The 27,789-nt window shown below is 39.7% G+C and overlaps 1 protein-coding gene across 1 annotated transcript in view; it reads right to left on the bottom strand.

Annotated features, from left to right (window-relative positions):
- galnt1 (UDP-N-acetyl-alpha-D-galactosamine:polypeptide N-acetylgalactosaminyltransferase 1) overlaps positions 1–27,789 on the bottom strand; it is a 77,664-nt gene that overhangs the window by 8,149 nt on the left and 41,726 nt on the right. The window contains exons 5-9 of the mRNA XM_007897441.2: positions 19,612–19,819; positions 14,486–14,656; positions 13,643–13,760; positions 10,336–10,516; positions 1,731–1,870 (exon numbers count right to left, since the gene is read on the bottom strand). Coding sequence (XP_007895632.1) covers positions 1,731–1,870; positions 10,336–10,516; positions 13,643–13,760; positions 14,486–14,656; positions 19,612–19,819 — 818 coding nt within the window. The remainder of the gene's footprint in view (positions 1–1,730; positions 1,871–10,335; positions 10,517–13,642; positions 13,761–14,485; positions 14,657–19,611; positions 19,820–27,789) is intronic.

A 27,789-nucleotide genomic window follows, 5' to 3' on the forward strand; every position in this document is an offset into this window, starting at 1 on the left:
GCAAGTCCATAACACTGCACAGGCCTCAAACTCACTTGATTTTTCCTTTGATTGTAAGAAAACAAACAATGTTTTATCTGTTAATTTGGATCTGGCAAAACTATGGAACTGGACTCCCCATATGTTTAAATCAATAGCACACACAATTTGTTTTTTTTAAAAAATACGTCTACACGACATAGTGTTCTAAAATCATTTTAAAATCATTCTGCTAAAAACACTACGTGCCTTGTGCTTCAAGAGTTTTAAAAAACCCTAATTTAATTTTCATCTTTAATAAACCGCGTTACCCTGGCTCCACTGCACTTTCACGATGGTCACTTTTGAAAAAGCTACTTTTACAAATGCCCGAAAATGAAGGCTGTCTGAAACCTGTCTTAAGTATATTAACAGGGTGGGGGGGAAGTCACGATCCCCAAACTGATACTCATCACATGGTGGTAATTGGTTTCCTCATGCGTCAGAAACCCAGTTGACTGAGAAGATAGATTAGTACAGGGAATCCTATCAACCTAAAGTTCCACATTTCTGTCACAAAAGATAAATAAATTGTGGAGGATGAGCTCCATGGTATAACCATGCTTATTAGGGTCTAACTGTATGCATCATGGTCAAACTGATTCTTGAAAGATTTACTAACTTGATATTAATATTGGCAGAGAATACATCATTTATCAGTTTACAATCCAATTTGATCACGTGTGCCCGATGAAAATTTCAACATTAACACCAGTCACTTCTAATATTCAGAAAATGAATACATTTATTAAAAGATAGTATAAATCCAGTGTTCTGCTGATAAACTCTATAATTTGTTAAAGGATGTATCAAGGTAGTAGGACTGAATGGATTGTTCTTAGACACCCGACACAGATAAAATGGGCTGAATTGCTTATTTCTGTGCTAAAATATTCTAGGATTCTTCAGCAGGTTACCCCCTTTACTGGTACAATATTGCAGTGTTGAAGTAATATGAACGCAGATGGCATAAGTTTACAGTTCAGTTTACATGTGGGACCTGATTTTTGCATTCAGTTAATAACATGTCCCATCTCTGCAGCATTACATGAACAAGCTGCAATTAAAACCAATGCAGCAGAACAGGAATTTAAAATGATAAAATGTGCATCATTAGCAGCACTCAAGGCGACTTAACAACCATAACACAGAGACACACTAAAACACACAGAATGACAACTCATCTGTAAAAGGGTTAAACAGGATTTCAGTTTCTAGTAGGAACTAACAATCACCTCAGCTAGATTTATGACTAAATACAGGGCAACCCAGTTATGTGGGATCTTGGGTCATAAAATTAAACATCATGTTATAGTTTTTCTGTGAAAAAAAATGGCTGTCTGTGTCTCTTGCGTTATCACTCAGATCACTTCCAGCCCTAGCAGGAAGCTGACTAGTCAGCCAGAACCTTGCTCATGAGCACATTTCTAGGACTAGAGATGCTCGCAAACGTAGTCACAAGGCTTGCAACTTTTACTGGCTGCTTCTCGTGTGATGCACGCATGCACAGGAAATCAGTCAGCTAGAAGCTGGAAATGTACCGTACTTCTGGTGACGACAGACCCAAAAGACATTCATGTTCAGCTCTCTGAGGCATTATGTAAATACAAGCTGTTGTTGTATAAGCAGATTTGTGTAATAATGAATCCTTTATAACTGGGTCCCTCTGTAGTTTTTTTAAAGTGTTTGAAGAATTAAGACACAATCCTTACCTCTCCCAGGGAAAAATAGTGACGTGGAATTTGGGAATCAGGATAAACGTTCTCCAGAAACCAGGAGAAAGGCTTACATGACAGTTTTTCTCTTAATGCTTTACGTGCTGTTACATCTCCATAGTCAACCTTGGTGACACCTGTTGCATTGATTAAAAGTAAAAAGCATAGTTAATCATTAAATATGCCACCACCATCATTTTTACCCTGGTATTAAAATTCTCACATCAACAGAATTCCTTAGGAATGCCAGCCTTGACTATATCAGGTTAACATTTCTTTCAGCATTTGGAGATATTTGCCGAGCCCTGCTGCAAATTCAGAGCAGATGTTTAAAACTGTTCTCATATAAAACCCAAACAGAGTGGTAAAACAACCGATACCCTTAGTTTCTGATTAAATGGGTTTTGTTTTCTCAAAGAAAGATATAATTCTTTGTTCCGGCTGTTTTGCATTGCAAAGTTATTATTTTTGCCTATGGGACCTCATTTTATTTATGTTTAGGGGAAGGAACAAGTGGGAAGAAGGTAATGGATGCCATTTATCACTTACTATCTGAGATCATATTTGAAATGCTGCAGTTGTTGCCGTCTCAATCCAGCTCACAGCATCATTTGTGCAAGCTTAATGCGAGCTGGGGAGTGGAAGATACAAGTTTCAATAATGCTTTCCTGAGGTTGAGGGTCAACTTGAGATCCATGTTATGCTTAATATAGGAGTACTTCACACTATAATGAATTACCTTGTTCTAATGCATCATAGAAACAAGGTCTTTCGCAGCCTTAACTTCACTGATCTGGTTTGGTTTGGGATATCGATTGAGAAAATGAACCCATGCTGTGATAGCTGCAGTTACTTCAAATTTAAATGGTACAGTGGGTAATCTGCATGGTGTCTTTTCAAATTCCTCAAGAGGTTTATATGGTGCATTTAGCCATCAAACCATTAGGGGAGTTCTATGTCATTTTCGGATATGTATCAGGCATAGTTGCTGATGGTCTGACACAACATTAGCTCATCCTATAATAAATATTTTTCATTGTATTCATTTTTAATATACTATTTTGTTTTGGTCCTCATTTTTTCCCAGTGTTCTGGCCAACAATCCTGCAGATTAATTCATTATTCACCTCATGGCTGTTTATGGAACTTTGCAAGTGCAAATGGTTGCCACATTTTCCTCCAAAATAGTTACTACACTTGACAGTATTTACTTGTGAAGTACATTGACAGTATTTATAAAAAAAGTTTTAAAGAGGCACATGATTCAATGACATCATTTTCTGCATCCCTTTTTAAAACACCCTGTTCTGGATCCATCACCAATCTGTTCTGACACCAGCCTTTAGAATTTGCTTCCGTTTCTCTGGGAAAGTGGATTAGGACTAGGCATGGTACATAACTATGGGATTCACCATTTGAGAAATTGCTGGGTAAAATGCAGGCTGATTAAAATAGACTATTTGTGTAGAAAAAAAACTTGGATAACAGGTGATGAAGCCTTTTCAAGTTAGAACCACATTGCTTTTTATAGATGGGTGAACAGAATATAAAGATATTCCCTGAGGGAATGACACTTGTGAAGTGGATTTGAAATATGATAAAGATTTTTACAAGTTAGTTTTCACACATAATGAGCTAACGATCTCCACTGCATTGTACTACTAATGAGGATTGTTAGAACATGAAATGCCTTACCACAAATAGACGATGAAGCAACAAATAAATGGCTGTTGAAGCCGAGAACAACATTGGCTCAACAGGAATTGGCTCGAGTGGGAGAGGGAGCAAGAACACAGATAACGGGCCATATGGCTTGCTTCTGTGTGGTTAACTTTCTATGAATTTGCAAAATTGTTAAAACTGAGCGTATGCAACCAATTTTTAAAGATATCTTTCTTTATTAAATAATGGCTGGCTACCTTTGTAATCTTCTTAAACATAAATGTTGGCCAAAACAGATCAGGACATCTGTTTTATGAACAATTTAGTTATTTTAAACAGATTACAGAGTTTACATAAACCCACACAAATAGATGTCTAAAAAAAAATTTCCATCAGTTAGAAATATAATTTGTGTTTCCAACATTTCTTTTGTTGAAATATTCCCACAGTGTTGAATTGGTAACGCTTGCCTGACAAGGGACGGTGCAAGTTCTTGTGCTGCATATTCAGGACTCTATAGTAAAGTCTGTGAATCTGTGTTAAATTTGAACATCTGAGTTACCAGGCCTGTTCAGCCCGGGTCTCCAGGTATGTCAACACCTTCAAGTGCAGCACCCAATACAAAAAAGCAGAACACTCACACCATCAGTCAGAATGTCAAAAAATAGGTAAAATCAAATTGTGAATTCAATCTATTTTTACTAAGAAAACATGTTGACCGCCACCCCCCAAAACTACAAGGAAGAAGTTCACATGGAAAAGTTCCACTTGCATGTCAATAATAACAATCCTTGCAATTGATATAATGCCTTATCACATTATCTAGATGTCTCAAAGCTCTTCACGGGGTATTCTGTAAAGTGGAATGACTGTGCATTTTGTGGGTGAAACGTAGAAGCCGTTTTGCTCAACAACATTTCCCCACAAATAGCCATGGAGTGATTTGGGGGAGTTTTGGGCCAGGACACTGGAGTAACTCCCTTATTGTTGAATACAGTTGAATATATCACTGACTGTCCATTAGTTTGCTACTGATGAAAGATCATAAAACCAAACAATCTTCTACAAGTTGTACTCTACGTTAAGCCATAATAGAATTTTTTTTACAGCACACGAAAATCTTTTTTCTAAAATAAAACATATGACACAAGATTTCCAAAATTACTCAGAGGCAATATGTAATATAGCACCACGCCAAACAGACAAAAATCACAGATGCAGATCCCCGTCTGTTGAGCTGGCTGATTTCAGTCAACACAGCCGCTGAAGTATTACAATTTGCCCTAGGATGGGGGAATCGGGCGACAATTTAGTCCTGATTTTAACTTCTGAATTGAGTGTGAAAATACAGTGACAGCAGGATAGAGCACGTAGAAATGTATTAAGAGCTATAAAAGAGGACAGTGTCATTTGATCTACGGAACTAATGGGGAACAATAGGAGGAAGATCATAATGATAGATGAGCTAAAGTTCCACCAGAGCATCTCCAGTAATCAGCTGCACACAAAAAGCATCTGACAAAGGAGAATAATAATATTGCAACAGGCTTTAAACATACTTGTTGATTGTAAGTACAAATGTATTTCTCTAAGACAAGAGATACTCAAACATTACTTTTCATAATGACTTTCCTGAGCAGTTCAGATCTAAAAGGATCAAAGCAAAGTTCATCTTAAATCGGCAAATGAAATCTTGTTTCAATCATTCAAAAAGCATCACTTCTCCTACAATGCCCCACTCTTGCCAATTGCAACCTAGATTATAAATCCCTTGAAATGCTGGAGTCAAATTTGATGTTTAAGAAAAGAGAAGATATATGAAAAGAGAAAAGTCAGGAAAATAGAATTAAAAGATTTGCTACGAGTTAATAAACTGATTGAACCAGTAGGCTGAATGGCTAGCACCTGAATCTAAGACATTTCAGAGGGGATCTTATAGAGGTGTCAAAAATTTTAAATGGGATTGAAAAAGTAAATGTATAAAAATACTTCAGGATGTCCCAAAACCATAGAAGACAATAAGGTTTACAGTTGCAAAGGGCAATTTCAGGACAGGCACCACAAAGTTTTTTCTATACAGAGGATAAATAACAACTGGAACAGGTTACCAAGACAGGTAACTTGTGGGTGGATGAGGCATGGCACTGGACTCATTTAAAAACAGCTTGATGCTGTGATGGGAGGAAAGTAGGGTGGGTAGTATGGAAGGGAAGTCAAATGGGCTCCAAGGGCCTTTATCCAAACCAATCTTGCGATTTTGTGATCATTTGTGCCAAGTTAGTCAACAATGAAGAGACTGAAATTAGCCTCATTGACCCTGGGCTAGAAAGTAAATAGAAAGTAACACAAAACAAATCATCCTGATCATTTTTCAGTACAACAACTTGCATTTATATAGTGCCATTCACGCAGGGTAGCGTCCCAGAGCGCTTAACACCTGCTGGAAGCTTTAGAGTGAATGCACGGTAAGAAAATACTGCAGCTCATGCGATGTTCAATTCCAATTCACAAAGCTCTGTGCAAGTTCCCAACACAAATGATTTGGAGCTGGTAAGTATGTATCAGGTTTCCAGCTCCAAATCTACTCCTGGGAGTGAGGTCAAACCACCAAACATATAAAAGGCGCAGTGATAACAGTTTTACAGCTCTTAATTGTAGTTGGTGAGGCAATTATTAGTTCTTTTAAAAAAAACTTTTTGGACTACTTTTTTAAGTTTGTTCCATGATTCAGCACTATAGAGAATAGTAATCTTTTGCCCTTTCTCTGAAATCAACACAAGCAGAAATGCCTTGCCATACACATTTCTGCAGGTACACTTTTTAACGTAACTTTGTGCACACACCATTGAAACAATTGAAGCAATAGCAGAGAAGGAAACGGGATCAGTCACTTCACTCAGCTCCAAATCTGAGCTGCTTTAGCTAGAGTATGCCTAGTAGAGATTGGATCTCCCAATGGATTATAAACACAAGCAGAAACTGGTTGGGTTGAGTGGCCTGTTTTCGTGCTGTACATTCTTTGTAAATCTTTTCGCACATTGTTCACAAACAGTAAAGAGATCTGTGCTTACTTTGCAATGAAACAACAAACTTACATTTATAGAGCGCCTTTCATGTCGGGAGGACGTCCCAAAGCACTGAACAGTCAGGGGTCGGGACCCGCGCATTGGGGGAGGGGTGGTGTAGGGGTGAAGGAAAGCAGAGAGGTGGGTGGTTGAAGAGAAGGGTCTTGAGACCGGCCTTGAAGGAGGCAATGGAGGAAGTGAGGCGAAGGGACCAGGGAATGGAGTTCCAGAGTGTGGGGCCAGAGAGGCTGAAAGCTCGGCCACCGATGGTAGGGCAGGAGACATGGAGCAGACCGGAGCCCGCTGAATGGAGGGAGCGGGCAGGTTGGTAGGGAGTCAGCAGGTCAGAAAGATAGGAGGGAGCAAGGCCATGGATGGCCTTAAAGGTGAGGACGAGGATCTTGAACTCGATCCTCTGAAGGATGGGGAGCCAGTGAAGTCGGGCGAGGGTGGGACTGATGGGGTCACGGAGCCTGGTGCGTGAGAGTACACAAGCTGCAGTTTTGGATGATCTGCAGCTTGTGAAGGGAAGAGTTGGGAAGGCCGATGAGGAGGGAGTTTCCATAATTGAGCCTTGATGTGACAAATGCGTGGGTGAGGGTTTCAGCAGCCTGATGGTTGAGACAGTGGCGGAGTCTGACAATGTTGCGGAGCAATGGCAATGTTGCGGAGTCTGGCAATGAAAGTCCATTTTGACCAATGTGTATTAACCCATGTTACAGGCACTCCCACAAGACCCGAGGAAAGGACTGCATTCAAAGAACAAAGTCAACTACAAAGGTAATGTTCATCATTAATTGCTGGGGAATAATCCAATAATAATGGGAGGAGTTGCTTGTGGAAGATTAGAGGCAGCATTCACCAGAACAAATCTACCAAAGGTTGCATCATCTATGCCAATCAGATCCAAGCAGTAGTGGTGTTGCAGATTACTTAATATAGGGGTTTGGCAATACTATCCTAAGGACACCCATGGGATCAATAGAATAAACTTTTAGTGAAGCCACTGCTTTCTTCTGCTAGATAGAAGCATACGTATTTATTCAATGTGGACACCAATTTATCTACAACCTTGGGAATCAAAAGTGACAACCAATTGCTCAGTTTGTCAGCAAAGATTTAGTTTGGTCTGTCAAGGAGACTAAAGTACTACAAACAATTGTATACAGTGGAAATAAAAATCCTGGTCAGATTTAAAATAAAAAGATGGGATTACAATTGGATACATTTCAGAAACTGAAAATGTGAAATCTGAACAGAAACGCTAATAATCCACAACACATCAATCAGCACCTGAAAAGGAAACTCATATTAACTCAGTTTTCCCTCTCAGATGTGCACTCATCTGTTGCATATTCCAAGTGTTTGTTTTTAGATGGATGGTAATTTCTTGTTCTTTACTATCTTTGGCAGGAAACTGGGGTCTCAGTCAGAATCACAAATCAGGCTGACCATTGCATGAATCTCTATCTTGTGGAGCTAAAACCAAAGCAACTATACAGTCTTCTATAATAATAATAATCCTTTCATTTGATATAGGGCTTTTCACATCTTCTAGATGTCTCAAAGCGCTTCACAGAATATGCTGTAAAGTGAATTCACGGTATATTTGTTCAATTACAAGTACTTCAATTCAAAGGGAAGGTTGGAAAGTGCGTGCAATAAGATCTCCCCTAATTCTTCTGTACTCTAGTGAATATAGTCCTAGTTTATTCAGCCCATCCTCATAGGTCAGTCCCCTCATCCCAGGAACTAACCTAGTGAATCTACGCTGAACCCCCTCTAGGGCAAGTATGTCCTTTTTTAAATAAGGAGACCAAAACTGCAAACAATACTCTAGGTGCGGTCTCACCAAGGCCCTATACAGTTGCAGCAAGACTTCCCTACTCTTGTACTCTAACCCTCTTGCAATGAACGCTAACATGCCGTTCGCCTTCTTAGTTGCTTGCTGCACCTGCAAACTAACTTTTTGAGACTGGTGTACAAGGACACCCAAATCCCTCTGCACTCCAACACTATCTAATCTCTCCCCCTCTAGAAAATAATCTGTTTTTCTATTTTGTCTACCTAGGTGAATAACTTCACACTTCCCCACATTAAATTCCATCTGCCACCTACTCGCCCACTGCCCAGGCCTATCTATATCCCGTTGCAATCTTGCATCATCCTCAGAGCTTACTCTCCCACCTAGTTTAGTGTCATCCGCAAATTTAGATACGTTACATTCAATGTCCTCATCTAGATCATTGTAAATAGCTGAGGCCCAAGCACTGATCCTTGTGGCACATCCTGCCAATTCAAGAATGACCAGTTTATCCCTACTCTGTTTTCTACCCGTTAGCCACTCTTCAATCCATGCTAATATGTTCCCATTAATCCCATGGGCCTTAACCTTGTGCAATAGCCTTTTGTGTGGCACTTTGTCAAATGCCTTTTTAAAATCTAAATATACTACATCTATTGGCTCCCTCCTATCTAACCTGCTAGTTACATCTTCAAAAAACTCTAGAAGATTAGTTAAGCATGACTTCCCTTTTGTAAAGATTTATGTGAGATGAAGAGGATATCCCCTCCTTAATGGCGTTGATCTAGAAAACATCCTCTTTCAGTAATCAGGCAGTTGAAGCTGATTGAACATGAAGAATCTGGCCTGACCAGATTCTGGCCAGTGAGAATCCATCCTGGGGGCAGTTAGATTGAGCGGCTACCACTTATCAACAGGATAGCCAAATACCACAGTTTGCAAAGTTTTTTGAAATAATCTTTGTCTGTTCACCTATAAATTTCTGAACTACCTCAGGAGAAATGCACATTGAAATATTGGTATCTCAGGGAAGGAGAGAACCCAGTCTCCATGTCAATTTATCTGCAGTCCTTGAGCAGAAACCAGGTCATTGCCTAGTGAAGTAAAGAGCTTGGAAAACCCTGGAAATATTTTGTGCACCACCGCAAAGCTCATCTTCAACTCACGGGCAGGGGGGAGCAAGAAAGAGGCTTAAATTAATAGCATCAGCTGTCATGTTTTGCACTTAAACTAGATGCTTTGTTAAAGAGGTCACCTTATGGGATTCAGGTGTATTGTTCGAACAGAGACTGAGGATGGGTCCCGTTCTGTTTGTTAACCTACGAGACAAGTATCGTATTGTCTGTCCAGCACCAGAATAAAGTCTCAGGAACTCAGTCACATAGTTCATAAGTCAAGCTGATTGATGATCTGGACCAGAGTGGTCCAACCTTTTGGCTGCTGAGAGCCAATGCTCGATTTGAGAAATGTCTGTGGGCCACTTAAGCAATATTTTATCCTGATTGTCAGGCAGAGCCTGAGCCCCGATGACCATCTCCTGATTGGCCTGCATGTTTCCTGTATTTGTTCAGTGGAAAATGAAGTTGGGAATGGTTTGCGGGCCAGATGAAATCACCCCCTGGACCGGATGCGACCACCAGTTGGACCACCCTGATCTAGAGAGTCACCTCCATGTTTGACCTGTCCAGAGCACATTTATTCTGGTTACATGCAAAATGAAAAAGTTGTGAAGGGCGTTTGCTCTCCACCGGTCTAACCTGGGATCCAATCCAAGGCTGGGATCAACTGCAGTGACAGTATGGAAGATGCTATATCCGGAGTAATGCCCAAACGTGTGAAACGCATAGAAATAGTACCAAACAGCATTGACAAACAGAAATAATATAGTACAGTAAGACTTGTTTTATATACAGTATCAAGATCAACTTTTTTAGAAATGGATTGCCAATTGGCAATTTAATATGTGCAATATAATATTCTCTATTATTGTTAAAGTTGACTATGAAATTAATAATTGTAAATAATAATTAAATTTCAATTTAATTTCTAGTATTTATGTAATGGTACTTACCAGGAGATATTATATAAAAAAAGTTTTTGAATTCATCCATCCAGACCTCAGCAAGCCGCCTGTTATTCTTATTTATTATCTGCCCGGTGCCTCCTGGGAAAGTGTATGGTGTGGCCTTCCGAAATACATGACCAACATGTGAGCAGGTCACGATTTCCAAAGACCCGCCACATTGCCAAATCTAGACAAGATATTAAATAAAACCGTTATTTAGCAATAATATCTGCACTTCTGATTAATTTAAAATTAAGTAACAATAACCAGTCATAAAAAAACATTAATGTTGCACAGTGCAAAACATGCTGCCTTATCAAATACATTCTCTGGAAAATATACTTGACGTTGTTCCATTGTGCGCACAATATCATAGCAGGTATGGGGCTGGGCCATAGAGAAGTTCCGATCAGAGTGCGGGTAGAATGGTAATGTTGAGGACCATGGACAGTCATTCAGACCCTTGCTGGAGTCAATCCCGTGTCCAGCACTAAATTCCAGTGGCCTGGAGGAGCACTCTCCCAATGGAATAATCCAAGCTCATCTCCAAAATGCTTGTGAATCATTCTCGGGATGTGCTGGAACACTTGGTCTGGAAGGGAGCAAACACCCCTGACTGTGGGCACCCTCTGCACATGGTTTAATTGGTTTTGTGTTTTGGGCCAAAGATCAATTGTTTAGTTCCACAACCCCATTGCTGCTGACTGATTCTTCTGCAACACCCACTACCCACTTCAATATTCTGCATGTACACAGTACAGATAACAGAATCTGGGTTTACTGCTCAAATGCACAATGTTGCAACCAATTTAACATAATAATAATCCTTGCATTTTAATACTGGTTCTCTGCAAAAGTATAAATATAAATTAATTGTATTATTTTACACATGAGCACGGATAATACCTTAGCACAACAGTGTTTATGGCTAGTCACACAACAGTAAATGTTAGACTTAAGTCAGTTTTGTGACTAATGCTGGAAAAAAATCATCTGGATGCCAAAGGACCCAGGTGTTTTTTTTTCTTTTCAACTGGACATTGAACAGCATGTGTGTCGTTCTAGGTGTACTTACAAATATTCCCTGCTCAATTCCCTATCTGATCTGAGAGTGAAGAGCTGTTTTTATGCCAAAATAGATCTTGGAGGTCTCTCTACATCTAGAGGAAGCAAGCTTTGACATCCATGCAGCTTGTAACACATTCCAGCAAATGAACCAACCATACCAAGCTCTTATCCTGAACAACAAGGGGAATTTACACTTGATAAAAGTAATGCGTCACTGGAAAACAGCAAAACAGACGCAACTTGGATATCTTTTGAATGAAGAGCATGCTTATTAACCTGCTACAGATTACCAGCATTCCTGTTTAGGCAAATTTCATATAATTCATTCACTGGTATGGGTCCATGATATCCAACACAGATTTTAAATCATAGTCTGGATGCACGGCAGAATTGACTGGAAACAAACCAAGAGAGATATGCTCTGCTGGCTCGATATCCAAAATGATGCTGCAGATTCAGGGCAGTTAGCAACAACATCAACAACAAGATTACATTTGTACAGCACCTTTCACATCGGGAGGATGTCCCAAGGCGCTGGACAGTGTACAGCATTTCAGACCCGAGCTGGGGTTGGTGGTGTAAGGGAGGGGAGGGGAAGCGGGGGTGACCAATGGTATGGTCGAAGAGGAGGGTCTTGAGGTGGGACTTGAAGGAGGCAAAGGAGGGGGCGAGGCGGAGTGACTGGGAGATGGAGTTCCAGAGGTTGGGGGCAGAGTGGCTGAAGGCTCTACCGCCAATGGTGGGGCGGGTGGGTCGGGGGACGTGAAGCAGGCTGGAGCCGGCTGAGTGGAGGGAGCGGGCGGGTTGGTAGGGAGTTAGGAGGTCGCAGAGATAGGGTAGGGCGAGGTCATGGAGGGCTTTGTAGGTAAGGACCAGGATCTTGAACTGGATCCTCTGAAGGATAGGGAGCCAATGGAGTCGGGCAAGAGTGGGGGAGATGGGATCACGGAGTTTGGTGCGGGAGAGGACACGGGCTGCAGAGTTCTGGATTATCTGCAGCCTGTGGAGGGAGGAGTTGGGAAGGCCGACAAGCAGGGCGTTTGCATAGTCGAGCCTGGAGGTGATGTAGGCATGAACAAGAGTTTTAGCGGCCTGAGGGGAGAGGTAGTGGCGGAGTCAGGCGATGTTGCGGAGGTGAGGGAAGGCAGAGCGGGTCATGGCTTGAATGTGGGGAAGAAAAGACAGTTGAGGGTCGAACAAGATAGCTAGGTTAAGTAATGAACCACCATTAAACACTTCACAGCTAAACAGATAATAAGAAAGACTGTGTAATGTTGAACAGAAATAAAATCTGATGAAATAATCGCTTGGAATTTTTTCTGTCATGGGAATCAAATGTTGGAGAGAAAAAGCATGAAAATAAGACCCAGAATCAGGTCTTATATTGTATATGTAATGGAGAGCAGGAATGTGATGATGTAAATTCCTGATGTTTTTCATGATTTGTTTTCTCCTGTAAAATACAACTTTCTATTGATAATGTGAGGGAAAGGGTGTCCAAGGAAGCTTTATATTTAATATTCAGAGCATGTTATACCCCATTCAGCCTCTTGATGTGTGTAGATATAAAAGCAGTGAAAGTAAAATAGATTAGATAGATAGTTCACTTACAGATTAGTAATTATACTTCTTCCTTTTGACTATAGTTAAGATTGGTGGAAATCACTAAATATCAATATTCATTGTTTTTTGCAATATTTGCAATAAATTTTCATTGTTAAAAACAATTTATTGATTTAATACAAAAGTGGCTGTCCTCAAGTCGTCAGTCATAAACAGCACTTCCTGCGCATTGTGCGTATGCACTATACAAGAAGTGTCGTAGATGGCAACTAATTGAGTCAGAAGTTGGCCATTTTGTGCTAGCAGGTAGAAAGACAGTAGAATGGATGGCTGTGGGCATGTGCATTAAATTAGGTCCATAATCCTTTTGCATAATAAATGAACCTGTGCTGTTATGAAGTGTTACTCTGTACTCTATTATGTTGTACTAGGTAACCTTACAGTACTACGCTTTACAAATTAACATAAGGAGCTGCTACAATCTAATAAAATATTGGGGCAGAATAAAAACCTACTCCATTCTAAAGTACTCAATTAACAAAGATTCCAAAACAAATAATGAAAGAAAGTCAAATTAATCTTGCAGGCTTCCAATATTGAGAAAAAATCCTGTGAAATGCCAATATAAATGTTATATCTATTGCATTGAATAAGGTGGGCGAAAGAAAGATTCAATACTTACTCGGAATGATATTTCTAGGTTTTCTCCTCCCCAGATATCCATGCCTGCATCATATGTTCCTATCAACTCAAAGTAATCTCTGTCTATTGAGAACAATCCTCCTGCCATCGTGGGAGTCCTGATTTAAAGATAAGACACGTTTTAAAAACACAGATAAAGTACATTCAAATAAAGACAACAATATTCACCAAAATTACTCAGCTCCTTTTCTATATTTAACATTAAAATAACGAGCTTGTCGAATTTAATGAAGCGTTGACTTGCTTTGGCCCATCCAGTGGCACACCAACAATTATGAGGAAAGAAAAAACGATTATTCGATATAACCCTTTTCACTTGAATTGAAGGGAAAAGAGAAGGGAGTTTCTCCCAGTGTACTGGCCAAGAATCCCCCAAATAAAATTGTTCATTCACTTCATGGCTATTTGTGGGATATTGTGGCTCGCAAATGTGTTACTTGGTTCGCCGACAAGTACACAGTCACTCCACTTCACAATAAATTCCTGTGAAGTACTTTGAGACGTCCTCCCGACATGAACCAAGGGTTACTATTATTGAAATTTTATTTTACAAAATATGGCCTCAATTATCTTTACATGCAAGATTACTGGTTGTCTGACTGGTACATATGATAATTTGCCATCATTTATTCATTTCAGCTGAATCCCTATACGCACAGGAAATAGTTAAATTTATAAAATTATCGCATTTCAGATTATAAAAGGGAAATCAAAACATAATATTTTAAAATATCGTTTTTGATGCATTGTAAAGTAATCTGGCATTATTTCACAAGAATCCCAAAGCTCCATGGTATTGTGTTACAGTTTGCCAGCCACTTACCTAACAGGAATAGTCCTGTCTCCTTTCCTTCTGTCCATCTCTCTCTGAGGTACAGGATACCAGCGGAAGTTCAACTTCCAATTAAATCCTCCATAGGTCATATCTGATCCCGCCATGTACTCAAAAGTATCATCACTAATCACATCAATTATTGGACAGACCACTGTACTCCTGATAGGGTAACAACAAACAGCTATAGTGAACACTCAATCACAAACAATACTTTCCACACAAGTGATTTGAGTTACAACTTCACACAAAAGGTCAAGCTATGCTGCCATGGAGGGAAGGACACGTTTCAAGTACATTTAAGCATCCCGTTACATTAGGCCTGGCAAACACTGTAGTACTTCTTCCCATTTTGTCAGCATGTTATTATTAATGTACCTTTATCTCTCAAACATCACTATTTTAAGAGAATCAAATTCAGACTGATAGCACACACGAGATTAAATACATAAATGATAACCATCGTTCATGAGGAGGTTTGAATGGAGTCAATAGGGAAAAATATTTCCACTGATGAATTGTTGCTCTCTGTACACTGATTCAAGATAGTTAGCAAACAGAGTGATAAAGAGAATTTGCCAGCACAGGCACAATGTTATTAGTTAATAGAAATAAATGAACAGCATTGGAATTGAGAGGTTTTGCCTGAACAGGCCTTTCTGCCATGTTTGAGTTCTGAAGAGCGCTTTCTTTTACCTCACCATGCAAGGAAACGTTTCAGTGTTCAGAGACTGATTTATACTGAGATCTCACTGGTCATTTAATCTGCAAATGACAATTTATGCTGTAGTATGTTAGCACAGAACATCCACAGATTTCACTTCCAAGAAATTAGGTAGTTTCACATGAAAAATGATACTGCAGAACTTTGAAATACATGGAATATGCCTGGTATTAACAGAAGAACAATCTGCTTGAATGCTTTTCTAGTCTCAGATGTAATGAATAGTGAAATAATAGGGAATGGAGCCATTCATCTGTCAGGTAGCAAAAAGTTTAAGGGATTATTGGCCAGTACACCGAGAGAAATCCTCATCTCTTTTCGAATAGTTCGATGAGATCTTTAACATCTACCTGAACATGCAGACGAGAGCTTAGTTAAACATTTCATGCCTCTAAAAACACAGCACACCCCGAGTACTGCATTGGAATTTCAACCTAGAATATAAGTTCAAAGTCCCAATGTGAGACTTGAATGCCACAATCTTCTGACTCAGAGGCAAGAGTGCTACCAATTGAGCCAAGCTAAATTTGATCTCAACATTTCAGAATACCAACCCTGCAATCTTCCCATTATTGAATTGAGCAATTTCTTAAATGTGTCCTTGCTTCTACCATCCTGTCTGGTAACGCATTGCAGCTATTGTGGTTACTTATGAAAGAGGAAATGTGAAAATACTAAAACTTTCTGCACTGGTTGGAATGCTATTAAATTTTTTGTGAAGACTTCACACACTTTTCAACACAGACTAGTTATTTAGATTTAATTTAGATTAATATTAAAATCAAGAAAATCAAAGCGCAGCTGAAAAATTTGAAGCAAAATAATTAACATGGCCACCCACACAAATATGAACAAAGACATTTCGAAGGAATAATTTTACATTATACATTAAATTTAAAATAGTTAATTGAAATAATGAAACAACAGAAAATGATTTTGAAAAGGACAGAGCACTGTGCATTTAAATTAGTTTATGAAACACCTTCAAGTAAAATATTACAAGAGGAGATGCGATAAGGCAAGGATCATTCTACTCTAAATCTTACCAGAATATTCACATCAACATCCTGCATTTATCTGGCGCAAATTCAAACAGAAATAGCTAAATTATATCAGGAATTCAACTCAAGGTTAATTCATTTACTCTCCGAGCCATGGAATAGAAAAATTACTTTTTGAAAGAGTAAAAAGATAATTCTTACAACTGAATTAATCTCTAAACTTTATTGAAGTCTTACATTGATGTTAAAGATTAACTCTTGTATCATCAAGCAGAACAGTTATTGTACATTTTCTAGCTAAGGAAGCATACCATACTCAACTCAGTTATGAGTAATGAGACAGAAATAGCTACCAATCTGATGGTAAGAGATCATCTTAAGAATAGGGACCACAAGAGAAAAATCAATATTGGGTTTGAAGGGGAGAAAAGTGGATCAGAAACTTAAGTTTTAGACTTAAATAAGACTAACTTTGAAAGATGACCTGTCTAAGCACTTCACAGGGTATACTGTAAATGTTAATGACTGCATTTTGTAGGTGAATACTGCAACCGATTTGTACACAGAAATGCCCCGCAGTCACAAAGTGAATAACTAATTTAATTTAGGGGATTGTTAACCAGAATAGAAAAACTCCATTCTCTTTCAAATAGTGCCATGGGATGTTTAAATAACCCCCTGAACAGGCAGACAAAAAAATAATTTAACATTTCATGCAAAGGACAACTCCTCCAGAGAAACAGCACCGCCAACATTGCCTCCCCCCCCCACCCAATCCCCTTCACTCCACCCCCAAGCACTACACTGGAATGTCAACCTAGACTCTAGACTTGTGAGTTCAAAGACCTGTTGCGATGCTTGAATCCACAGTCTTCTGATTTAGGCAAGTGTGCTACCAACTGAGCCAGGCAGACACTTTCTAATTTGAAGCTGTAGGTCAAATAACTTTGTTACCATCAACATTAAACAAAAGAAGAATGTCTGTGAAATGGCAACTGAGAGTAGGAAAACTGAAAGAATATACAGAGCAGCAAAAGGAAAAAGGGATAAGGAAAATAATACAGAAGGCTAAGGGGGAACATGGGGGAAAAAAACACCTTTAAATGGTTTCAAGGGTAACAGCAAAGCATTTTCTAAATACATCAAGAGAAGGGTAAAGGAAAGACGGGTCTCCTGAAAGTGGATACAGGTTGACTGACAGTAGTAGAGGATAAGAACATGGCAGAAATATTTTGCTTCAATTTTCACAATGAAAAGAGGTCCAGGGAAGGACAGAGTTGAAGTAATAATAATAATCCTTGCATTTGATATAGCACCTTATCATGTCATCTACACGTCTCAAAGCACTTCATAGAATATAGTGTAAAGTGAATTGATTGCATATTGTGTGGGCAAAACACGGCAGCCAATTGTGCACAGTAGTGTCCCACAAACAGTCGTGGATTAAATGACCACATTTTTTTAAAAAGGGATTATTACCCCTGAAAAGTGATCCGCCAATCAACTAACAGGGTTCCTACTTATTGCTAGGTAAACAGAGGCGTGCTCAACATTTTGCCCTGCCGGGAATCAAATCCTGGTCCTCTCACTTGCGAGGCAAGTGTTCAAACCATTAAGCTACAGGATTCCGTGAATGAGAGGAAATTAAAAGTCTAATTTCAAACAGTATAATAGTAATGGATAGCAGTGGGTCTGAAGTGGGACAAATCTCCAGGGCCATACAATTTCCACCCTGTGTACCAACACAAATAAAGGAAGAAACTGTAGAGGTTTTAATTCATATTTTGCAAAGTTCAATAGCTTTGGGAATTATTAGAGGATTGGAGGGCAGAAAATGTAACACCAAAATTCAAGGAAAGAAGAGATAAAGCAAGCAATTGTAGGTCTGTGAGTTTAACACAAACAGTAGGCAAAATTACTGGAATCTATCACCAAGGACATAACAGACCATTTAGATAAATATGCACATACCATGGACAATATGCACAAATACGAGTTTGTGAAAGGTTAATCATATCTCACAAATCTAATAGGATTCTTTGACAGAACCACAGTGATGATAAAGGGGGAATATCAATTGATGCTATTGATATGGGTTTTCAGAAAGCATTAAAGTGCCACATAAAAAATGATCAGCTAAAATTAAGGCACGTGGCGGCGAAGGTAATATCATGACACAACAAGGAAATTAGTTGAGGGATAGGAGGCAGAGTGTTGGTAAACAAAAAAGAAATGTTTTCTGATTGGTGTACAGTGACAAGTAATGTCCCCAAGGAATGATGCTGGGCCCCCAGCTTCACACGCTTATCAATGACCTTGATGCAGGTTTAGAGGAGATTATTTCTTAGTCTGTGGATGACATTAAGTACTGAGGTATTCCAAATTGTAGAGGTCAGGTGAAAATCAGAGATATCGATACATTAATTGGATGCAGTTAAACATCACTAAGTGTCAGGAGTAGACCGCGGATAGAATAGTGATTTGGAGTATGTTCTAAATGAAGAACTGCTAAAAGATAGGAATGAGCAGAAAGATCTAAGGGTTAAAGTCTATAGATCATTAAAATCTAGTGTGTCTGCAAAAAGCAGTTAATAAGGCAAAGAAGATTTTTTTTATTACAAGAGGGCTGGTATTGAAAAGTAAGCAGGTGCTGCTCCAATTATAGTGTTGGTCAGTCCTCATTTGGAATACTGTATTCAGGTCAGAACACTGAATCTTAAGAAGGCTATACTGTACTAGTTTTGGGGGGTGTCCAGCGACGATTCGCTAAAACACATGGGCTGAAGGGGTTTTAGTTACGATGAGAGGCTGAGGTTATATTCCTTAGAACAGAGTGATTAAGGAGTGAATTGATTGATGCATGAAGATGGCACAGAACACTTTCAGTTTTATTCAAATAAACTTCATCATTAACTAGTTCCACGACTCAAAGGAGAAACAATTTTGAAAGGGAAATTATGAGCTATGCAGAAAATAGAAAATATTAAAATTTAATTATAAACATTTTTGAATTGTAATTTGTTTTTTCTAAAACTTTTTTGGAACAGAGTGAAAACAGCAAAGAATATAGCATTTTGCTAATAATGTAATTTATATTTAACTTCATGGTTCTTTTAACAACTCATTAGATGCATTCTGTACAATAAAAGGTCAGGAGATGTGGCAATTGAAGTGGGACCAACACTACAGTTAAAAAGCTGATTTGGGGATTTTAAAGGCTATATTGCAAATCAGAAGCAACATACAAGGTGGTTCGTGAATTGGAAACTGAAACAGCTCACTAGTCTCTTTGTGATTTAGGAATAGCCAGTTCAAAAAGTGTCACTAACCTTTAGCATTCTAATTAAGACCTTTCATCCATGCAGCCCTCTTTTACACAAGATTGCTCTTACCTGTCCAATTTAATCCTCGCCAGCAGTGGTTCCAGCCAACCCACTGTGCATTCACAGTGTGCATCCAAGAATGTGATCACTTGTCCCCTGGAAGCTGCTGCCCCTTTCAGCCTTGCTCGGATCAGACCGGAGCGCTGTTCCATTCGTAGAATCCTAACTGGCACTTCCAATTTCTTTACATATTTCTCTAAAGGCCGGTTCAAAAATTCTGGAAAACAATATAATTTTTTCTATTTGAAAATGTTCATACAGGAGCCTTTGAAAATGATTAGAAATATGAAAATCCTCCAACAGCATTTAAAAAAAAAAATGCTTTTGTAACGTTTGAGGGTATGGATGCCCCAAAAAATCTGGATACCAATCCAGTCTAGAAATATCACTGTGGTTACACTAGGAATTCATTATTAACTGTAGATACTTAATGAATAAAGCAGTCATAGTCAAAGAGAACAATCTGCAGTGGATCCCGATAGCTGTTCTCTGCTTTTGTGTTATTCAATTGACAACAAAGTAGAGCGAGTTGCCTTAGGAATATAAGGGTCTATTATGTGCCACATATAAGTGATCTGCAAACAAGCGCTACCATATCCCATTTGTAAATGCATGTGAAAAGAGGAAATTGTACATCTCCTTAATATAGCCTCATGGCAGTTCCAGGCAGAATCCTTTACCTTATTTGCTGGTTAAAGGTAGAATGTTAAAACACATCTGCATAAAATATTGGGGATTTAAAGGTGGATTATCCAGGGATGAGGGGTGGAGGGAGAGATAACAACTGCAGATGTTCATTTGGTGGCGAGTTCAATGACAGATGTAACTAACTGGCTTCCACTGACTCATTTGCTCCTTTGCAATAACCTGAATTTGTAGTACACAATTTAGTATATTCACCTGGGCATTGGGCAGATGTTTGGGGTTTACTCAGACCTCCTAGCTGTCTATGTAAATAGAGTGGTCTCAGTTCAATACAAAATGTCCTCTGACCAAATAATTGACAACAAGCATGGAAACTATACCAATGTATATCTATATATATATATAGATGTCTGAGATCTTAGCACTGAAGTTAGCGAATCTCAGAGGCAGTAGTGGAAACACCTCAATTAACTTCAGTGAACCATGGTGCTGAGGGAGGGGAATGAATCATATTGGTTTCTCACTCCCAATTGGTATCCATGACTCATGACTCTTAGTGGAAAGTGTCTGCATTTGAACAAGGGAGGGGGGGGGGCAGGATTGGGCTTGGCTTTCATACATACCAGTTTTGCAGGCTGCTGACAATTATCAGGCACAATTACGTAAGGTAACACAGGTCTGACTCATAGAATCACACCCCACCCCGGCATGCATCATTGCCCTGAGAAGAAATGGGATTGGGGGGGGTAGGGGTAAGAGAATTTGTTGCAAAGTATCTTCAACTACATTAATAGGTCTTTCAATTTCCTCCTGCAAACTCTTTCCATTTTCTTTTACAATAGCTTCCTACAGGAAGGAACTGAGACTCTACAACACAGGAAACGGTTTAAAATGGGAAATTCCAGTCCCCAGTTTATCTGAAGAAGCTACTTATGACTGTGCCCAAGTATTCCAAAGAACTAGATCTTCCTCGTTCCATTTCTGCCTTAAGCAGCATTGTACATAAATACACCACTGTGGCTAGAAATACTTATTCTTTTATGATTATAGATCCTGGAATTTTCCTTCATGTATAATCAAGTGTAAAGGAAAATCATTGACAAAGGATAACTTGGCAGAATAATGAAAACTAGTGTACTCAGCACATTATCATTGCTAAAGATTGTTTTTTTTCCCACTGTTGGTAACAACTTTTGGTTTGTTGGAGACAACTGTTGGGAGAAGAAACATTGTTAGAACTATTTCAGATTTACACACGCATCAAATATAGGCCAATAGTCTGAAAACATCTAAACATGTTTCACATGTAATTACATTCAAGTGTAGCAACTTGCATTTTTAAGATTAACATGTTAGCCATGTGTCTACAGCAACCATGAAGTGAAAAACCAATGGACTGGTGGCTATGACAATGGAAGAAATTCCCTTAACTTTTAAATAGTGATATTGAATCACTAACATCTACTGGAAGAGGCAGACAGGGCCTGGATTTAACATAGCTTCTGAACGACAGCACCTCTAACAATATAGCAATTCCCCGGTAGTAGCCTAATATATAAAGCTTAAGTCAACATGACAAACACCGTTCGGTAGAGGTTGAGCTTATAGTCCAGGTCTATTAATGTCAGTCTAATATGTGCAGAGAGAGTAAAGTGGAAGAGACACAGCCCTGCCAGAATTTTTAGTCTTTGTAGACTGAATACCTTGCAGTCATCTAGTACCACAGCCAGATACTAGCCAAAGTTGGCAGCCTCCCCAGCTTGTCAGGCATCCAATACCTTGTTTATGCTCAGATCCACAGTCAGAATACAAATCTGTTCATTGAGAGTAATGGCTCCCTGTTGGTAAATTTACTCATTTATAGTACAAGACAGTTTCACAGGAGGGAAAAAAAACACAGGGCTGCATCACCTTACATGGTTGTAAAACAGTTACATCTAACCATTTGGTGACTAAACTTGTCTTATGATCATTTTTAAATTTGGTTAATAACAACAAACAAAAGCCTACATATTTGGGAAAGCCTGGACATGTAGAGTTTTTTTCAAAAAATAGTTTTCACACTTTCTTATACCAGGTAAGATTGCTGATTGGAAACTATTGGAAGTAGAGATAGTTTTTCATAATTATGAGTTCAGTATCAGGAGCCTGCTAACAACGGAGAATGCAAAGTTCATGCATTTGGACTGAATGAGGCCTTGTTTATTTGAATGATCACATTATTTCTTATTAACATGTGTAACTCCGTGACCATTGGAGTTACTAGATTACCTTTGAAAATAGACTTTAGATTATTCTTTGCCTTTGCATTGCTTCTGTTTACAAATACAAGTGTTTTTCCCCATACTACATTAATAAGCCTAGGAATCAATCTTCAGTCTCAGAAGAGCAGAAAAAGATTAGGTATCACCAATTCTCTGCTATGCAAAAGAATGAAGCTTTTTATTTATTGCTGGGATGATAAAAAAACAATGATTTACTTATTCATTTGATTCAATGATTTGCTTAATCATTTGACTAATGCATGTAAATTTACTGTGCTATAACAGTGTGAAAGGATATGGGGAATTCTATGAACTAAAATTATACTGTATTCCACTAAACTCCTCTACAATTTGTTGTTATCAAGGGAGATTTACAGACTTATTTGTGTTCTTCAGTGGGCCCTAGTTGAAGTGTTGAACTCAATCAAGTTCAGCCATTATCTATAGAACTCTTATAGTACAGTATAATAATGTTCTGCTCAAGCGTCAAGGCCGAGCTTCAAGTAATTTCAGTCCACTTAATAGACATGAAAGCAGTGAACACATTGAATATCAGTTAAGGGGCTTTTTTTTTAAAAAAAAAGCACTAGGGATCCAGCAACATTGGCCTGGGAAAATATTTTGTAACTTTTTAAATCAGGTTTCAACTCTTCAGTATACACATTACTTTTTTTTTAAAAAATCCTGCAATGGTTAACAGTGGCCAAGAAAAACACTAACATGTGAGTTTTAATCCCATCATTAAGTGACTTTAAAACACTAATGTAGATGTATGACAGAGAAAAAGATTTTTAAAAATCCTGAGTTTGAGCTTTTATCGCTGCTAGTGCTTTTTACAGCTTTTATTTGGTCAAAAATTTTTTTGCTGCTCAAAGAGATTTTTGCTTATAATTATTTTATTTCCTCTGTCTGAATACAAAACAGCACAAATAGGCCTGTGATAAATTGAGTATGTATCTCTGAAGTACAGAGTGTGCAATAATGTTTGTTGGGTATGGAAAATAGTACAGCAAACAAACTAAATTATCCCAAACGTCCACATTAGATGTGGGAATGAAAACCTGGAAATATACACGGGTAGACACAACCATCAAAGGCAGAATGCAGTCTTTGTGAGTAGTGGGATCTGTAAAATCTAATAGTACATCTCAATGTTCTTCTGATGTGGGGCCATAAAAACACAAACTTTGTGCCACATATGAAGAGCAGATGGTCCAACAGTTTCACTTGGGGGGGTAGAGACTGGCTAATTATAATAACCATTACATTTTGTATAGCGTCTCTCACGCAGAGAAGACATCCCAAAGCATTTCACAGGATATACTGTAAAGTGGAGTGATTGTATTTTGTGGGTGAATGCAGCAGCCAAATTAGGGCACAGCAATATTCCACAAACAGCCATAAAGTGAATGGATGAGTTTTATATGGAAAACTGAGCCAGGATACCGGGGAGAAACTCTCTTCTCTTTTCAAATAATAATAATACTCTAAAGTGCCGGCTAGCCAGAAAAATTTGGAGGAGGAGAGATCCTGTCTGGTGAGCCAGAATTTATGGCTAAGTGTAATTACTACTGGGTTATGCATTTACCGGCACTGCATTTTTTACCTTCTGCTTGCTCACCAAATCATACCTACATGCGGTCACTGCAAAGGACAGCCAACGCAAAGACGAGCAAGAATGGTGAGGTGCGAAGCTGTGGGCATCAGGTGAACTGCTTAGTGCAGCGTTGGTGCATGCTAGAAGCGTTGGGCTGGCAGGAGTCTACACGTGGGCCTATGGAAATTTTTTATTTTCAGTTTCGGGCCTGGTTAGAATTCCGGATACCCAGGGGTTTACTGTAGTGCCATGAGATCCTCAATGTCTCAGCCAAAGGACAACACCTCCAGCAATGCAGCACACCGCCAGGACTGCACTGGAGTGTCAGCTCAGACTATGAGTTCCGTCGTGGGGCTTGATTTCCATATTGTGACTCGGAGGCAAGAGTGTATTATTATACTATAGTGGAGTTCTGCAGCTCAGTGGTTAGAGCACTCGCCTCGCAAGCAAGAGACCTAGGTTCAATTCCCAGCAGGGCAAAACCTTGGGCAAGTTTCCTTACTCCACACATCTGATAATAATCCCTCAAGAAAAAAAAGTAATAATTTGATCACTCAATCCACAACTGTTTGAGGGACACTGTTGTCCACAATTGGCTACTGTGTTTCGCCCACAAGTATACAGTCAATTCACTTTACAGTATATTCTCTGAAGCACTTTGAGACATCTAGAAGACGTGAAAAGCGCTACATCAAATGCAAGGATTATTTTATTATATCATTAAATGATATCTATCAGTCAAGACTATCTAGTCAGTGAAGCAGTTGTAAACAAAGCAAATCAACTGCAGGGAGGCATTGTGAGATCTTTGAATTACAAGTCACAACAAGTTGTATTATGCGGTCATCATGTGTCCAAAGGGCACAGAAGCATTATAAAGAGCTCAAAGGACAAAGATGATTCCAGGTCTCAAAGGACTGAGTTAGGAAGATTCAATTAAACCAGCTCGGATTTTGTTTGCTTAAAGATGACTGAACCGAGTCTTCGAAAACATATGATAGCAAAAGTTCAAAATTCCCATCTTTAACTAGGTTTTATACCTCTGCAGTACCATGGTTTTATACAAACTGAGTTATACCTGCATACCTTATGCTTACCTACTGAATAATTTACAATTTCAGGAATTTGAATGATGTGGTGAGTAGGGAAATGCAATTGATTTTCTTATTTTTTTGGTCAGCTGGCAGCCAAATACACACAGAAATCCCTTGTCATTTGTGAGGGACTACAATTTCAATAACTGAAAATTCAGAGAAGCAAAGCTTTTGTTTGCCATTTCAGGAGTGCACAATCTCTTTCCCCCTTTTGCATATGCCTGTAGTACATGTGCAGGCTGGTGTGAGCCAAGGCATTAGGGACCCCAAAGTGCACGGTTGGTGCATTACTGAAAATTAGCCAGCTAAAAATCATACAAAGTACTGGTAAACTTTTGCTGCTTGTCCATTATGATTGCCAATTCCCTTGCCTCTCCTTCAATTAATCTCCTGACTCTTGCTCTCCTAATCCCATGATGATCAAGCACAGCTGTTACTATTCTTATGACTCAATATGTATTGATCCAGGTTCTTTTCAAAGGCTTCACAACATTACGGATCCCGTTTCAAATAGCTGCCACCTTCGGGGGGTGGGGGGGGAAGAGGAGAAGAAAGAAATCTCTTAAACCTATGGTTTTAACACCATGTATTTATCTTCTTACTGCTTAAAAAAGCCAGATAAAACTGTCTAACTGAATACTGTATTTTCAATTCTTTAATATCTTGAACTTAAAATGCTTAGCACAATATTATGCCACCAAATGTTGTAATAATAATCCTTGCATTTGGTATAGCATCTTTTGTGTCATGGAGGACGTCTCAAAGCGCTTCGCAGGATTTACTGTGATGTGGAGTGACATTGTATTTGCTGGCTAATGCAGCAGCCCAATTGGGCAAAGCAATATCCCACGAACAGCCTTAAAACAAATGATCAATTTTATTTGGAGGACTGTTGGCCAGAACACCAGAGCAACTTCCTTCTCTTTTTGAATAGTGCCGCGGGATTTTTAATGTCTATCTGAATAGGCAGACGGGACCTCGGTTTAAGCACAACAATAAAACAACAAATTGCATTTACACAGTACCTTTCATGCGGCAGTGACCCAGAGCACTTGACAGTGGTGGAGTCTGACCCCGAGCCAGGGGGAGAGCGAGGGGGGAGGTGAATATAAGCACGATCAAAAAGGAAGGTCTTTAGGCAGGATTTGAAGATGGGAGGGAGGGGACAAGGCGGAGGGATTGAGGGAGAGAGTTCCAAAGTTTCGGGGCATAGTGGCTGAAGCCAAGGCCACCGATGGTGGAGTGGAGGGGCGAGAGGCAAACAGCAGGCCGGAGCCAGCTGAGTAGAGGCAACGGTGGTGGAGTAAGGGGTAAGCAGATCGAATAGGTAAGGCAGTGCCAGGGCACGAAGGGATTTGAAAACAAGTGAGAGATCTTGTCATTGATCCGTTCGGTAATTGAGACCAGTGGAGGGTGTAAGGATTGGTGTTTTTTGGTGGAGTTGGAGAGACCAAAGAGGAGGGCGTTGGAATAGTCCAGACGGGAAGTGACAAAGGCGAGGAAGAGGGTTTCGGCTGCGTTAGTTGTGAGGTACGGACGGAGGTGGGCAATGTGACGGAGGTGGAAAAAAGTGGTCCTGATCAGGGAATGGATGTGGAGTAGAAAGGAAAGCTGGGAATCGAACGTGACACCTAAGTTGTGCACGGGTTCAGTGAGTCTGAGGGAGAGCCCGAGGAAGTTGAGGAGTTCGGACCCGCAGGAGAAAAGATGTTGACGGGAGCCAGAGTATGGCTTCCATTTTGCCGACATTCAGCTGCAGGTCATTTGCGCTCATCCAGGTCGTGATAAACATCCAACAAGCTGACAGGACATCAGCGGACTGGAATTCGCAGCTGGAGGAAGAAACGTAGATTTGGGTGTCATCTGCATACATGTGGAAGTTGACTCGGATGACATCGCCGAGAGGGATGAGGAAAACAAGGGAGCTAAGGATGGAGCTTTGGGGTACCCCGCAGGTGACTGGGCGGGGGTGGGAGGAGAAACCATTTGCCGAGATGTATTGTTGCCAGTTGTGGTATAGGACGCGAACCATGCAAATGCGGTCCCGCTAAGGCAGGTGAGGGAGGAGAAACAGTGAAGGGTGATGCAGTTGACAGTGTCGAACATGGTAGAGAGGTCCAGGAGAACAAGGAGGCAGAGGGAGCCCTGGGTCATCTCGCCGGCTTTGGTGGGTGGAGAAAGATGGTGGAGGGCTTGGTGATGTGAGAAGAAAGGGAGGAAGTGGTCTGAGATGGCCTCGTCTGTGATAATCAGATCAGAAATGTCTGCGGTGAGCCCGGCGGAGGATGCCCAGCTGGAGCATAGGGAGGCTATGGGAGGGTCCAGGAGGGAGAGAAGACAGGGAGAGCGGTAGGAAAGAAGGACTGAGTGGGAGTAATAAGAGCGGAGGGGGTGCTCGGGTCAAGGCGGTTGCCAAATGCTCACTTATGAGTATCAAACATTCATATCAAGTATAGTGAGTGAAGAGTTAGTTGAAAGCTCGGCAATGACTTGATTGAATGAATGCCAATTTTCTCTTTCCATAGTTTAAGCTTTTGCATGAATTATATTTTTATGTTTAAATCAAGAATAAACTATCCAACACTTG

This window comes from Callorhinchus milii, unplaced genomic scaffold (assembly GCF_018977255.1).
Source record: "Callorhinchus milii isolate IMCB2004 unplaced genomic scaffold, IMCB_Cmil_1.0 Scaffold2, whole genome shotgun sequence".
NCBI classification, from domain to species: domain Eukaryota; kingdom Metazoa; phylum Chordata; class Chondrichthyes; order Chimaeriformes; family Callorhinchidae; genus Callorhinchus; species Callorhinchus milii.